Source organism: Varanus komodoensis, unplaced genomic scaffold (genome assembly GCF_004798865.1).
Source record: "Varanus komodoensis strain SLA01 unplaced genomic scaffold, ASM479886v1 scaffold49, whole genome shotgun sequence".
Taxonomy (NCBI): domain Eukaryota; kingdom Metazoa; phylum Chordata; class Lepidosauria; order Squamata; family Varanidae; genus Varanus; species Varanus komodoensis.
In genome coordinates this window covers 467,462-482,650 of record NW_025336072.1, presented here as the reverse complement: position 1 = coordinate 482,650, position 15,189 = coordinate 467,462, and the positions used below count along the sequence as shown (strand labels likewise).

General features: G+C 45.5%; 1 protein-coding gene across 1 annotated transcript; it reads left to right on the top strand.

The window, feature by feature from the left end:
* Window positions 1–4,533: 4,533 nt before the first annotated feature.
* On the top strand, window positions 4,534–13,901 carry LOC123031116 (deleted in malignant brain tumors 1 protein-like). The gene is made up of 6 exons (XM_044445607.1): window positions 4,534–4,538; window positions 5,392–5,612; window positions 8,368–8,540; window positions 9,188–9,576; window positions 11,164–11,441; window positions 13,870–13,901. The coding sequence occupies exons 1-6, from the start codon at window positions 4,534–4,536 to the stop codon at window positions 13,899–13,901; spliced, it is 1,098 nt and encodes a 365-aa protein (XP_044301542.1).
* The last annotated feature ends 1,288 nt before the right edge of the window (window positions 13,902–15,189 follow it).

The window sequence follows — 15,189 nt, the reverse complement described above, 5'->3', positions numbered from 1 at the left end:
AGCCCACTGACTGATTCCAGATCCCCAAACTCTGATTAGACCCTGGGTACGTTGACACGACAACACATTGTAGACCGAAGGAGTCCTAACACAAGCCAAGGATTATTAGTTTGTCAGGTTTGGTGTCCAGAAAGAAGCTAGTCTGTGTGAAATGATTCAGATTCATCCGACACAACAAGATGACACAACGACTCGCAGGGCCTCTGCCATGATTTTTACAGGCTTCTGCATGGCTTGCCACCTTTTACATGACCCGTCAAGCGATCAAAGAATACTGTATTTGCTCAGCTGCAAGGAACCTTACATGCCTGCACTTCTGAAACACTTCTGTTACACATCTTGAACAAAATTGGAAGTCAGAGGAGTAGGAAGCCGGAGGTGGTGCTAGCTGCTGTTTCCTTTTCCAAAGGGATCCTTTCATAGTGGCAGTGACATGGCAGGTTTCCTTAACCTATCAGTTCATTAAGGGCCCACCTTATGCAGGTCACCTCCCATGTATGATGTCCACAAGTCTGAGTCCAAACGACCTTGTTCCAACCACTTGATCTACAATTGGACACATGTTAAATTGTCAGAAATCAGCAGTTGGATGGGCTTCCCTGAGTGGCAGAATGAAACAGCAAATCAAATCGAAGTCGGCAGCTGTGCTTTCTCATTCATTGGGCATTCTGTTAGGATATAGCAATTTTCATGGTGCTACACAGAAACAGATTCTCATGTGTTATCTGCTTCTCTAAGACTTTGAATTTGAACATGCTTTCAAGCTGAAATCCTCCCTAATTTTCTTCCTTTCTTTCCCAGAAGCTCCAGCATCTCCTCATGCAACAGGTAACATTTTGCATAGCCTTCTCTGAAATTGCTTGCTGCTCTTGTCCTTGATGAGTATTTAGGGCAGGGGTCCTGAAACCTTTTCAACAGGGAGCCAGTTGAAAGGTGGTGGCAATGGGTATGGGCCGGCAAGGCGGCAGCGCTGGTGAGTGTGGGCCGGAGAGGTGGAGGCAGGTGCATGTGCGGCGAGGTGGAAACGGGCACGGGCATGGCGAGGTGGCAGTGGTGGGCGCACACATGGCGAGGCAGCAGCTTGCTTGCTCAGAGATCGTTTTCTCCGAGCGAGTACAAAACCTCTGAGGCAGGCCAGATAAATAGGTATGGTGGGCTGGATCTAGTTTGTTGCTGTTGTTAGTTGTGAAGTCATGTCCAACCCATTGCGACCCCATAGACAGCATTCCTCCAGGCCTTCCTGTCCTCCACCATCCCCCAGAGTCCACTCAAGCTCACACCAACTGCTTCAGTGACTCCATCTACCCACCTCATTCTCTGCTGTCCCCTTCTTTTGCCATCTATTGTTCCCAGCATTAGGCTCTTCTCCAGGGAGTCTTTCCTTCTCATTAGGTGGCCAAAGTATTAGAGTTTCATCTTCACTATCTGGCCTTCTAAAGAGCAGTCAGGGTTGATCTCCTCTAGGACTGACTGGTTTGATCACCTTGCGGTCCAGGGGACTCGCAGGAGTCTCCTCCAGCATCACAATTCAAAGGTCTCAATACTTCGGCGCTCAGCCTTCCTAATGATCCAGCTTTCAAAGCCATACATCGCAACTGGGAAAACCACAGCCTTGACTATACGCACTTTTGTTGGTAGGTTGATGTTTCTGCTTTTTAGTATGCTGTCTAGATTTGCCACAGCTTTCCTCCTCAGGAGCGTCTTTTAATTTCTTGGCTGCAGTCCCTATCTACGGTGATCTTGGAGCCCAGGAAGATAAAATCTGTCACTACCTCCATTTCTTCCCCATCTATTTGCCAGGAAGTGAGAGGACCGGATGCCATGAACTTAGTTTTCTTAATGTTGAGTTTCAAGCCAACTTTTGTGCTCTCCCCCTTCACCTGCATCAAGAGGCTCTTTAGTTCCTCTTCACTTTCTGCCATGAGAGTGGTATCATCTGCATATCTGACGTTGTTGATATTTCTCCCAGCAATCTTAATTCCAACTGGTGATTCATCTAGCTCCACCTTTCTCATGATGTTTGAGGACCAGTTTGAGGACCCATGATTTAGGGAAAGCAGAAACCAATGCAAGTGTGGAGTGCTCTCTTATGTGTTCCTCTAATTTCTGGCACAACCCTTTCACAAAGAACCAGTGTTTGTTAAGACTGAAAAGAATTCTGCAGCTTGTAGCACTCCCAATTGAACATGGGGACTTTTTCCTTCAAAACCGTGATATGAGTGCAGCCTTAGCATCTGGGAGGCTTTAGCTGGAGAAAAACATGATTTGCCCAGCACACACAGCCCTTGCGATGTGCCACTTGGGCCATGCCTTCAAGGGGGATATCCCCTGCTGGTGAAAAGGCAGATTGCAAAACCCTGGTATCAAGCCAGACCAGGCTCTGAAAAGGAAATGGGATGAAGAGAGAAAAATCACTGCAAGCAGAAAGGACGTTGGGATGAGGCAGGGACACTGAGGCAGTGCCGCCTGTCCCCAGATGCTGTCCCCAGGTGTCGGCACTTGTGGGCTGATGCACTGTGCATGGAAAAGGTAGGCTGAGCCAGACCTGCAACATTGCTATTGCCATTTGTGACCAGAAGTTCATTTACGGCTTCTTGTTACCCAAAATGCCACTGCAAGAACGGGCATGTGGCAGATCAAAGGGAAGGAGGAGACTGGGGCCACTGTCCCAGTCACCTTCCTGCTTCCTCCCCATTGAGAAAAAAATCTCCCATGAATTGTGGTGGTGACAGCAGCATTGATGGTTGCCGCTGTGGCTGAATCCAGCTATGGGATGACTGAGAGTTTGGCCCTCTCCTTCTATAGCAGGTCTCATACAACTGTATCTGTCATGAAAGGGTTGTATAAACATTCAACTCTCCACAGAGCAATAAAACTTAAGTCCTTTAATGTTAATTGTCTACAAGATTTACGATACTATAGATAAGATCCCTAATAGCGGTCCCTGCAGATGTCAGTCCTATAATGCCTTCTCTTTCTGAGCCCACGTGGGATCATTCTCCCAAGTCACGCCTTTCTTCTCTCTTACGCTGTCTGCTTTGTATTTGTTCAAATCTGCGTAAAAGACGTCTGTTTTCAGCTTTTAAGAAATCTATGACACCTATAGTGTCTTCTGTTTCTGGCTCGGGGAGATCAGCGTCAGGAGGGGAGGAGGCAGTTTGCTCTGCCTCTTTCTCTTGACTCTCTGTCTCTGATAAAGGTTCAGGAGTTTGCTCAATGAGCTGGGGCTCAGGGGAAGATGCAATAGCGGGTTCAGCTGCTCCTGCATTGGGTTGTGGGGGCGACTCTTGGGTGCAGGGTGCCAATTGCAAGGTCTCCTCGTGAGTCACTGTTTCTGTCGGGGCTTCATGCACGACAGTATCCTAAAATTGCTCTGACATTTCCTCAGGAGCTTTCTCTCTTTTCTTATGGCCCCCCAGCATATCCTCATTCAACAGGTAACATTCCATGTATTGTTCTTGGCAGTTGCTTGCTAGTCCTTGATTTGCATTTTAGGAAGGCAGAAACCAGTGCATGCTCTATGAAGGGTCTGTGTTGAGGGCTCAGTGTGTTTTGAGTTTCTAATTTTCATCACATCTGTTATGGTGAATCCTCTGTGTGTTAAGACAGAAAATAATCCTAGCTCTTCTAGTGCTTCGCAGAATGGGACATTTTCTTTCTTTTCTAGAATTGTAGCCTTAGTGTCTCAGAAGGTTTAGGTAGATGATAAAAGCTTCTCATTTCACCGAACCCATCCAAATACTTCTGAAACAGCTGCAAGTAATAATCCAGTTAAGAAACAGATTGTGTGGTATTGAACTTAAATTTAGATTAGCATAGGCATCAGGTTAAAAAAACAGACTGTGGAATTTATTTATTTATTTATTTATTTTCGATTTATATCCTGCCTTTTTCCTACGAAGGGCTCAAGGCAGCTTACATCTCCTCCTCCATCTTATCCTCACAACAACAACCCTGTGAGGTAGGCTGGACTGAGAGTCTGTGACTGGCCCAAAGTCACCCAGTTGGCTCCATGGCTGAGCGGGAACTAGAACCCGGATCGCCTGAGTCCCAGTCCCATGCTGTTAACCACTACACCACACTGGCTCTCAATTAATTCATTAATTCATTAAATTGGGGGATTTAAACTATTTAATTGACTGCAAAGGTGCTCACAGTTACTCTTGCAGTGGAGTAAAAGTATTGTATAATTCATAATCAAAATATGTACAAATTCTGCGGGAAGCAAGGACCACAGGATACCAAGCCATCCTTTTTAGGGGTTGCCATCATCAGTGTCTTCTTGAGTAACTACTAATGAAGACAGACACACATATATATTTTCTACAATAATCACTACATTGTAGCTCACCATAACATGTTTTCTGTTGGTTTTTAATTTTAGGAACAAATTATTCTTGTGGTGGTTTCCTTCCATATTCAAATGGGATACTGGAAAGTCCACTGTATCCTTCTAACTACCCAAACAATGCAGACTGTGTATGGGAAATCAAAGTTGGAAGCAATTACCTGACAGCTCTTACATTTCAAAGTATGACGTGAGTAAACCTCTAACACAGTGCACAAACCATGTGATCAATCTCAGATTTTTGTAAATAGTAATATTGCCCATACCGCCTGGTGCTGCCTGTTTGGGAAAAGGTGGTCAGATGTAGCTGAGAGATGATTGAATTGAATGCTGCTCCCTACTGAGTCTATGGCTGAATTCACATCCCCCTTCTCTCTGGAAGAAATAGGAGTTTCTGAATCCTCCCTGACTTTGTCTGTGTGAGGCATGCATTATGCACTTGTAATTCCTTAGGTATGGGTGTTTGCAAATTTTTCAGATGTTGTTGTGCTACTCCAGCTTTGCTTCTTTTTTCTGAGCGTGTTCCTGGATGTTTTTAGAATGGGGAAAGTCAGGTAGTGTTTCTGAAAGTGCAGTTGCCACTTCAGTATTTGAGCCATACCACTGCAGAAAAAGACCACCCGGGGTCACGTAGCAGGACAACAGGAAAGGAGAACCCGTGTAGAGGACTGGTCTCAGTTCTGTGACGAATCCAAAAGCAGACAGCCATTAGCAGCCTCATGTCAGAAAGCTTTCCAGAATCTATTATTTCTTAGTCTAATGTTAGCTTTCATGGCTGTTTCTCAGGTTCAAAAGCATTCTTACCACTTTCTGTGTCTGAACTGTGATTGTCATGCTCTGGTTGTCTGGTTTTCAGATTCATTGTCTTCCATTGTTAGTCCTGAATTTGACAGCACCTTAGTGCCCAACACACAACAGAAAGATTCTCCCTCAGGTACTGGTATAAAGGAGTTCATGGCGCTTTGCATTCCTTACAGATGTAGATTCCAATGCACTAGTCCATTACCATCAGTATAAAAATCACATCCATGTTTTCTTTCCAGGTTGGAAGTATGTGGTGGATCTAGGTGCAGCTGTGATTATGTTGATGTCTATGATGGAACTCTCCATAGTTCTCCTTTGCTTGGGAGGGTTTGTTCTGGCTCCTCCCACACCTTTACATCAACATCCAACATGATGACAGTGAGATTCCATAGTGATCATAGTGCAACAGCAAGAGGATTTTTGGCAAACTATCATTCTATCCCTGCAGATCAGAACACAAGTAAGTATAATGCTTCTGCATTCTTTTACAACATTATTATTAATTAACATAGATGCTTAGACATTCATGCATTGCTTGAAGTTCTCTGTGGCTGACCAGTTTTGACTTGGAGTTGAGAACAGAAACATTTGGAGACCAACTCACATGTAATAGTTAAGGCTGGAAACTGTGTGGAAAAGTTACCTCAGCCTGGAGTACTTGAACTATAGGGACTGTTAAAAGATAAGTAAGCACTTAGATGTATATTTTGCCTCAATCTAGTTATAAACTGGTTTTGTTTTCTTGTTAACCCTTGGTGTAGGAGTAGATAGCTATGAAAGAAAAGCACAGTTCTTTGAGATCAATCTCAGAGGAAACTGAGAAAGGTGCAAGGAAGAAAATGACAGGATTTAAAAACATGCTGAATAGCCAAGACTATTGAAGACAAAGGCTTGTGATCAGGGGGAAGTGACCTGGGCAAGTGCCAGGGTCTTTGAAGGACTCAGAAGGAAATCCTGTGTGCAACAGGCTGAACTTTCCCTAGGTGTATAAAAGGGGGCAATGTGGAGGCTTTCTTCAGTAATTTCAAGAGACTCTGTGAAGATTTTTACATCCCAGAGGATCAGAGCTGAAATAGGTCAGTCTGGAGGTACGAAAGACATGGGGGGGGGGCATCAAAATGCCCTGTTTAAACAAGAAGCCAAGGTTAGATTTGCTTTAGTTTGGACAGTTGTTCCAGAGGAGAGACAAATGATGAGGCGGCATGATCAAGTGGAGAGACTACTGAAGCAAATAGCTTGAGGCCGCTGTACATTTAAAGGGCCTGGAATGGTGCTGTCCTATATTGCCCAGTGATTACAGATTGCTGGAACAGAATAAAAGGTTGTGAAAAGGCCAAGAAGATCAGCTACTGAGGCCTTTCACAAGTGTGGGGGCAGAGGGGATGTGTTACAGGTAAGTGGTAGCAGCATTTGGTGTTTTCGCACATGTGCATGAACACATTCACACACACATTTAGGCTCAATCCTATGCACTCTTAACTAGGAGTAAATCTTACTGAACTTAGTGAAATTAATGAATGTTACTGAACCCAGTAATTTCTCAATGTGTACCTGGAATTCTATGACAAGGTTTCAAGGTGGCTAGATGGAGGGGACACAGTGGATGTGGTTTGCCTGGATTTCAGCAGGGCGTTTGACAAAGTGCCCCATGATATCCTGGTTGAGAAAGTGAAGAGTTTTGAGATAGACCAATGCACTGTCCAATGGATTAGGGCATGGTTGACTGACCGAAAGCAGAGGGTAATCATTAGTGGGGAATCATCAGGATGGTGGCCAGTGACCTGGGGCCGATCCTTTTCAATCTTTTCATCAACGACATGGAAGAAGGGGTGAATAGTCTGCTATCAAATTCTCAGATGATACTAAAACGGGGGCAGTGGCCACAACTGAGAAGCAGGTACTCCAGATCCAGAAAGATCTGGACAGACTATGGAAGAGGGCAGGAGACAACAGGATGGCATGCAATGTGGACATGTGCAAGGTTTTGAACTTGGGGCATAAGAATGGGTGTCATAAGTACAGGTTAGGGGACAAGTGGCTGGAGAGCAGCACTTATGAAAGGGATCTTGGGGCACTGGTTGACTGCAGGCTACACATGAGTCAGCAGTGTGACACGGCAATCAAGAGGGCGAATGTCACCCTTCGTTGCATAGCCAGAAGCATGGCTTCTGGATCAAGAGAGGTATTGCTACCACTCTATACGACTCTGGTGCGCCTGCAACTGGAGTATTGTGCTCAGTTCTGACCCCCTCATTACAGGAAGGATATAGCCAGGTTAGAATCAGTGCAGCATAAGGCCACAAGGATGGTAGCTGGATTGCGGGGAAAGCCATATGAAGTAAGACTGAGGGAACTGGGTCTTTTCAGCCTGGAGGAGACTCCGAGGGGATCTGTTGGCAACATGCAGGTACGTGAGGGGGTGCCACATGGAGGTGGGTAGAGACCTGTTCTGCCCTGCAGAGGAAGGCAGGTCACGCTCCAACAGGGCCAAGCTCAAGCAACCAAAGTTCAATTTGGACGCCAGGAGGTATTTCCTGCCAGTTAGGACCCCAAGGATATGGAGTGGGCTTCCACGGGAGGTGGTTGAGGCTCCATCAGTGAGGGTTTTCAAGGATGGACTAGACAAGCACATGGTAGTCATGTCGTGAACGGAGCTGGCTAGAGCCAGGGATCAGACTAGATGACCCGAGAGGTCCCTTCTGACTCACTCTGTTTCTATGCAAAATACATGTACAGTGCACATATATTCTATATATATACTTATACACAGTGCTTTTTTTGTAAAAAAAAAAAAAAAAAGATGCCGGAACTCACATCGCCGCCGGCAGTAAGCACACACACCAATCCCAAGCGTCCCGGAGCAGCGGAGCAGCTATCTCTCACTATCAGACAGCAGATCGCAGACACAATAGCAGCCTGCAGGCACTATGTTAATGATGTTTGTTGCTGATCTGCTACGCCAAAATTACTTCGTAAAATCCATTGAAAAAAAGGTGCCGGAACGCCGTTCCGCTGCATTCTATGGCAAAAAAAGCTCTGCTTCTATGTAAAAGTGCAAATGTGTGCTTATACAGAAAAATTACATACATACCATACTACTCTGTACAGTGCAATAGCTACTGATGGTATTGCATTTATAAAAAAATAACACCAGGAATAATGCATGGCTTCATGTACTTCAGTGCACTAATGGGACTTTCATTTCTCACTTGCAGCTCTGCTTTGTTTACCGGAATATATGCAGGCTGTCGTTAGCAGAAGCTACCTCAGCTCTGAAGGATACGCAGCATGGGATGCCCACCTGCCCGACCCATACTGCAGACCAAAGATCACTCCATATTATGTCATCTTCAACATACCATACAATGGCTGTCAGACCAGAAGAGAAGTATGGAGATTTGTAATGTAGTTCCAAATGCCCTCCCTCCCTTCCTCCCAGGGTCTTTATAGGACACAATTGCTTATTTCTTGTCCCTACTTAAAACGCCCCACTTGGATCCATTTTCAAGAGGGGCAGGAGCAAGTACAGCCTCTCCAGACTCTGTACTCAGCTTGTAAGATACAGCTTAAGATTGTCTCCTAATCAGAACTGCAGTCCTATGCAACATTAACTCACATAGAGCTCAGTGGGATTTCTGAGTAAAGAAGCACAGGGCTGCATTGACACAAATGTGCTGATGACTTCCTTTTAGGGGTTCTTAAGAAGGTACTACTCTCATATTTATGTATTTGTTTATTTAGGGTTAAGTTAATTGTAAGTACAATAATGCTGGTTATTGTATAATAATTATGTGTGTGATCCAAGCTTTATTCACTGTTAAGACTTAGCAGATAGCTCTCAAGCTTCTGCCATATGACAGTTAAATTAAATGTACATTTTGAAAGTAGGAATTACTACTTTCATACTTCAGCCTAAAAGGAATGGGCACAGTCTGTGGTTGTTGTTGTTTTAATAATATCCACAGTAATTCTGTGGACCTCAACATAACGTTCTTACTACATACTTGTGTTTTGGTGTTTAATCTTTTCAAACAGGCAGATGCTGATACTATTATTTATTCAAATCTGATCACGGTAACAACTTCAAGCGCCCCAATAAAAAGAAAACGTGACCTTCACTTGCATTTCAACTGCAAAATGCTGCAAAACACGTGGATAGAAACAATGTATGTTGCTCTTGATCCCCTGGAGCTCAATGAGACTCAGTATGGACAATATGATGCGAACCTTACATTTTATAACTCACAGTCCTTCCTGTATCCAGCCTACGATATTCCTTACCATGTTTCATTAAATCAGAAGATATATCTGCAACTGTATTTTCATAGCTCAGACTCAAACCTGCAGCTGTTTTTGGACACATGCAAAGCATCACCCAACCGAAATGACTTCACAACCCTGACATATGATATCATCAGGAATGGGTAAGAGTTTTATCTTCAAAAATTGTCAGGTTATTTGGTTCTGTATGGAAAATATATTTATTGCAATCACTTTTAGAGTTCCCATTTTGATCGTGTATCCATTGCAGCCAAAGCTTACAAATTAAGTAAATTATCAAAGCATCATTGGGACTTTTCCAGAGTTTTACACTCTAAAAATACAAAAGAGAAGGCAATCAAGTGTATGAATATACAAAAATATAAATAATAACTTATTGTCAATGAGCATGATGCTTTACAAAAAGGCTAGGATTGTGGTAGCATGGATTCACACTAGGATAGCTGTGTCCCTGTAGCTGTGATTGGTATCAGTCTTTTGGGTGATTCATAGGAGGGAAACAGTTGGAAAAATTTGGAGGAAAATCATTGCCTGGATCAGCATTGAAATGAGCCCACGGTCTGGATCACTCTTCAAACTTAATTTTACATGCCTCCCCCAGCTATTTCACCAATACAGAAAGCATAAATGGTTGGTCTACAGCCTCATACATAGGAAGAAGTGCTATAAAAATTAGCACACTGAAAGCATTGTTATAGCTCTCACTGCAGTTTGCATATAATATGTATCTAAAGTGCAAATGCGACATATCTGTGCACATTCCAGGATGTTCTTGTATGAGGCTAACATTATAGTGGAGCCTGATTATTTACTGTTTCAAAGTTTTATTGTTTTCTACTCACTAAACAAATAATTATTCCAAAGACTTCAAACATACTGTGTACAAAGTCTTAGTTCTCTCTACAAATGCTATGTATTTCAGCCCATATTAGAGTTCTAATTCTGTATCCATTGATAGAAGTCCCATTGCAGCCTGTTTATTTATGGTGCGTATGTGTGGGGTAGGCAGTCTGTGGTTCTATGTTCGTGGTGGATGCATTGACAGAAATTTGTCAATTGACGGATTGAAATTCTGTGTATGCATTGACAGAAATTTGGCTTGTGCTGTGGATAGTTTCAGGAAAGCAAAATTTAGGGTTGGTTTGCTTTTTTGCTCTTCAAAAACTTGTAAAGGTTAACATTACAGGGTCTTTGCTTTTCTTGAGAAAGCACGCAAAGTCTCATAGCTAAGACAGATGGGAAAGAACAGAAAAAAGAATTCACAAAATATACTGCTGTGGCAACTGAGCAGAAAGTTTCTTTGGGCATTTACATTCTGCTTCTCCAAACAGCCACAGTTTTCCTGCTTCTCAGGAACTCCTTTCCAGCCAGCCTATTGAATGGGTCAGGCCTCACGGCTTCAGTTCCAAAATGCACCATGACATGCTCTTCAGCCATAATGAAGTCACACTGGTGCAAACCAGTGCTAGTTCACTGTCATAAATATTTGCTACTGAAATGAGAAAGGAGGCAATGTGGTATCGAATGTATTGATAATTTACATATTGAGATGGATATCTAGAGTAGACCTCTTTAAGGCAGTGGAGCAGAATGGATCTAATCTGTGGTGTTTAAGTGACCCCTTTCATGCCCTGTTTCAGCACTGGTCAGATTCTTACACAGTAGCATGTTAACTGGGCATAGTAATTCCCAACAGTGTAGACTAATATAATTGTTTTGCTTTCATGCAGGTGCATTCAAGATTATACCTATGAGACCCATTATTCACCACATAGGCATATTCTTCGGTTTTCCTTCCGAGCCTTTGACTTCATTCGCAGATATCCATCAGTTTACCTGCAGTGTAAAGTGGTGGTTTGCAGAGCAGATGACTATAATTCCCGATGTAATCATGGCTGTCAGAATGTGCTGAGATCTATGAGAGATACAAGCTCTTACCAGGAAAAACTGGATCTTGTGATTGGGCCAATTACACTACAGAAGAATGGCATTCATAAAAGAAATTCTGGTAAATTAAAGCAACACTTTTCATCAAGTTATTTAACCACGTTTACTTACAAATCAGTGCCATCGCAGAGCTGTTTCATGTTGGCAAGGTTAAGGCAGAATGAGTAGTGTTGCCAGTGGNCCCCCCCCCCCCGCTAACTCCTTTTGAGAAATCCCGGAAGTACCTGTACCCGTTCCAAGGACTGGAAAGCCTGGGATGTGTGAATGCCTGCGGGGAGAAACCGCCCTTCTGCCCCTCTCCTGCAGGAGGCAGACTCCTGGCTGCTTGGCAGGAGACGCCCCGTTGCTGAACCGTGAGGCAGCTCCAGGGGGAGCCCTGTTCCCTGCCCAAGGTTGCCTCAGGGACAGAGAACTTTCGGAGCCCCTGCCCCCCCCCCCCACATCCAGTGGACATGCAACCATGTCGGCTGCCTCTCTGGAGAGGCAGGTGGGCCTCAGAGGGGGCAACAGGGACCGTTCCAGGGCAGGAAGGGGAAGAGGGGGAGGTCGCTTCGGGCTGGCTCCTGACCGTGCCCCGGCCACCTCGCCTCCTCCTCTCAGGCACTGGAGCCAGAGGGCTGAAAACAGCTGTCCAGAGTGGAGCGCGGGGTGGGGCGTGGAGAAGAAGGCCCCCTCGCCTTGCTGCACGCTCTGGGTGTACGGAAGCCTCCGAGTTCAGGGGCTTGCGTGCCTCAGGGGTGGCGTGGGCACTGAAGCGCCCTGAATCTTCTCCCGCACACCCCCGGTTGTACTGCTGACGCAAAGACAGCCAGCTTGGGGTAACCAGGAACTTGTTTTTGTTAGTCAGTTCAGCTCTGGTCCTCAAAACAAATTTCAGAGTTCGCTTCGTTCTGAGGCTATTTCTTAAGTGTCAGGCTTCAGGTGGTGCAGCTCAGAGTTTTTGTAAAAGAAAGCAAAGGCCGTGCTGGCTGGTCAAGAGGTCTGCTTGTCCTTGCTGGCTCTGTTACCCTGGATGACCCCATGACAGGCCTCCTTCCTCTTGCTGGTGGGGGGGGGGCAGGGCGGGTGAGGCAGGGAGGCCCCCCAGAATCATCAAAACAAAGGAAGGCATCATGCAAAAGGAGTAACGTGGGCAGTGATGCATAACTCTGACCAGCCACTTTCTTTAAAGTGGAATTGGACTGGCAGCTCCTCGGTTAGACACTCGGAAAGCATACCTCTGCCCACAAGAACGGCTGCAGGGATTCTGCCTGAACACACAGCGCCTGTCTGCAGAGGCGGTGGGAGACAGGGCAAATGTCGAACTTACAGCGTGGCGGAAGGAGCTCAGGACAGCCAGGTTGGTGTTTCAAATATCACTGCATCTGACCTTTAACAGCTGCCAACAATCCCCATTGGCAGCTTTGAAACCGCCTACAGGAGGATTGTGCTCACGGAGCTGCTTTTCACGGAGCTGAGGTGGAAGCCAGGTGGAAGTTATTGTAAGCTGTCCCAAGATGTTTGTAGGGGATGGATTAGAACAGCTTTTAATAAATAAAATACATAAATGAGCCAGTCAGAGGGCTGCATAATTAGGAAAGGATGAACATCTCTGCCAAGAAAACCCAGTTTCTGGAGACTTGGGGTGTTTTTGTAGCATCTGCTTCTTTTCAAATATGCAACCTGAGCACAAGGCACTCGATTTAGAAACACAAATAGAGCAAGTCAGAAGGGGTCTCCTGGGCCATCTAGTCTGACCCCGAGCTCCAGCTGGCTCTGCTCATGACTTGCCTACAGAGAGGAGGTTATAGTAGTTTCCCTGGGAAAACTACTCTAGAAATATGGGGGGAGGGGGGCATGACGAAGATGACTTTCCCCCAGTACTCAGTAGCCAGCACCTACAAACCCATCAGTGCTAATGCAAGCAAGCACCTTTTCATCAGCTGTGCCCATTTTAGCCATCTATGAACTGCTTACCATGTCGGAAAGGACTTAGGAGATTAAAACACAAAACATCTTCAGTTAAAACATTTGAAATCAGACAATACAAAAAAAGTGCTCAGTGAAAAGCAGAAAACTAACAATTCACAAACTGGACAGCACAGTCAGAGAAGGCCCGGGGTGACCTAACTGACATGCACATGGTGGGCATGTCGTGAGCGGAGCCGGCCGGAGCCAGGGGTCAGACTAGATGGCCCGGGAGGCCCCTTCTGACTTGCTCTGTTTCTATGTTTCTAACTGCAACATCAAACATGCTACAGGTGGGACTCTGTAGCATGAGCTAAGGGGGAGGCAGCCTTCTGCAAAGTGGGCGCCACCATGGAGAAGGCCTCTTGCGTGTTGCCAGCAGATGGCCCCTTAAGGGTTGCAGTACCACAAGCACTGCTCCTTTGGATGACCTTAGAGGAGAATTATTATGAACTAGACTGTTCTGAGGTTTCAAAAAAAGAAGACATTATCTAGACATGTTGCTAATAAACACGCAAGTTTGCAATTTCGTGTGTCTGCAGTATGGGAAGTGATGCAGCAGACGGTCGTGTAGTGGATACCTAGCCTGGCAGCATCCCACACATGCTGAGCGACCTGCTCGGCACCCGCTGCAGCTTCCAGAACAAGCACAAGGAGAGCCCGTGAAAGCCCATGCCGGTAGCCAGCTGCCAACGCAGGGACCGCCATGGCCCATCTGTCCCGTGCAGGGACAGACACCGCTGCATCCAGACTGGAGCTGGTAATTCCTTCACAGAAGTCACTTGGGCTTCTACTTACAGGAAAGGTCATCTGCCTGCTCCATGGCATTAACAAAAAATATGTACACAGATGTGAAGTTGCAAACAGGCAAGCCAGCAAAGCCAAGAGTAAATTGCAGCAGCTCTTCAAGCCCCTGCCTGTTTCCTACTGTCAGACAACTTTTATTTGATCCCACATTTTCTCGGGCTATTCTAACAGAGGCTGATGGAAATACACTTGGCAGCTTATAGCCCAGACTCCTTGAGGCTATAAATCTGGATGAGAAGATGGATCCTGCTCTCTTTATCAGCTCCAGCATAGGAGGGCACGGGCCTATTTATTTGGTACCACTTTATGACAGCTTGTGTAGCACAAGGCAAACTTTCTGGGCTGTGTCAGGGTGGAAGATTGCCAACACTACATACTGATTTTTTTCCTTTTAAATCAGAGATTCAGTTGGTGGGCTGAGAACTGCCATGGTGCACTGAACCCAATATATCCTCAGCAAAGCTCATTCTGGGGTCCCTGGCGTGGGCCATTCAATCGGGAGATGGCAGGTTTTTCTCTTGCTGTTCGGAGGAGCTCCTAAATAAAGCTTCTGTTAATAAGCCAGGTTGCAGGCAGCGGGAAGAGTTGTCTCCTTCTCCCTGTGGACTTGTTTGCTTGATTTTGTCATACGTTTTATTAGCTTTGTGGGCTTGATTTCTAGCATTGGACATGCACGGATCGAAGGGCATCATTAATGACGGACGCCCTGTTCCTGTCTGGTTTTATGATGCTTCCAATTTGCCTGGGTAGCTGAACTTCTTAGAGAGATCCATCCACACTGGGAATTGCTTCTCGCAGCAATAAAATACCTCCCCTTTCTTCTGCTGCTGCAGCTTCTGGCCAGGTTCAAATGAGGTCTTTGTTTCTAGATGCAGAGATGTTACAGCACAAAACCTGCTGGAAGATTCTATCTACTCAGTTTTCAAGGGTCTGCATAGTCTGGGGGTGCAGGATACTTTCTGGGTGGGACGAAGGGCAAACTGGTGCCACTTTTGTCAGTGGGGCTGCGAGCTACACCCATTTTGCTTTTCTCAGCCGAGAGAGGCCCAGAGGCC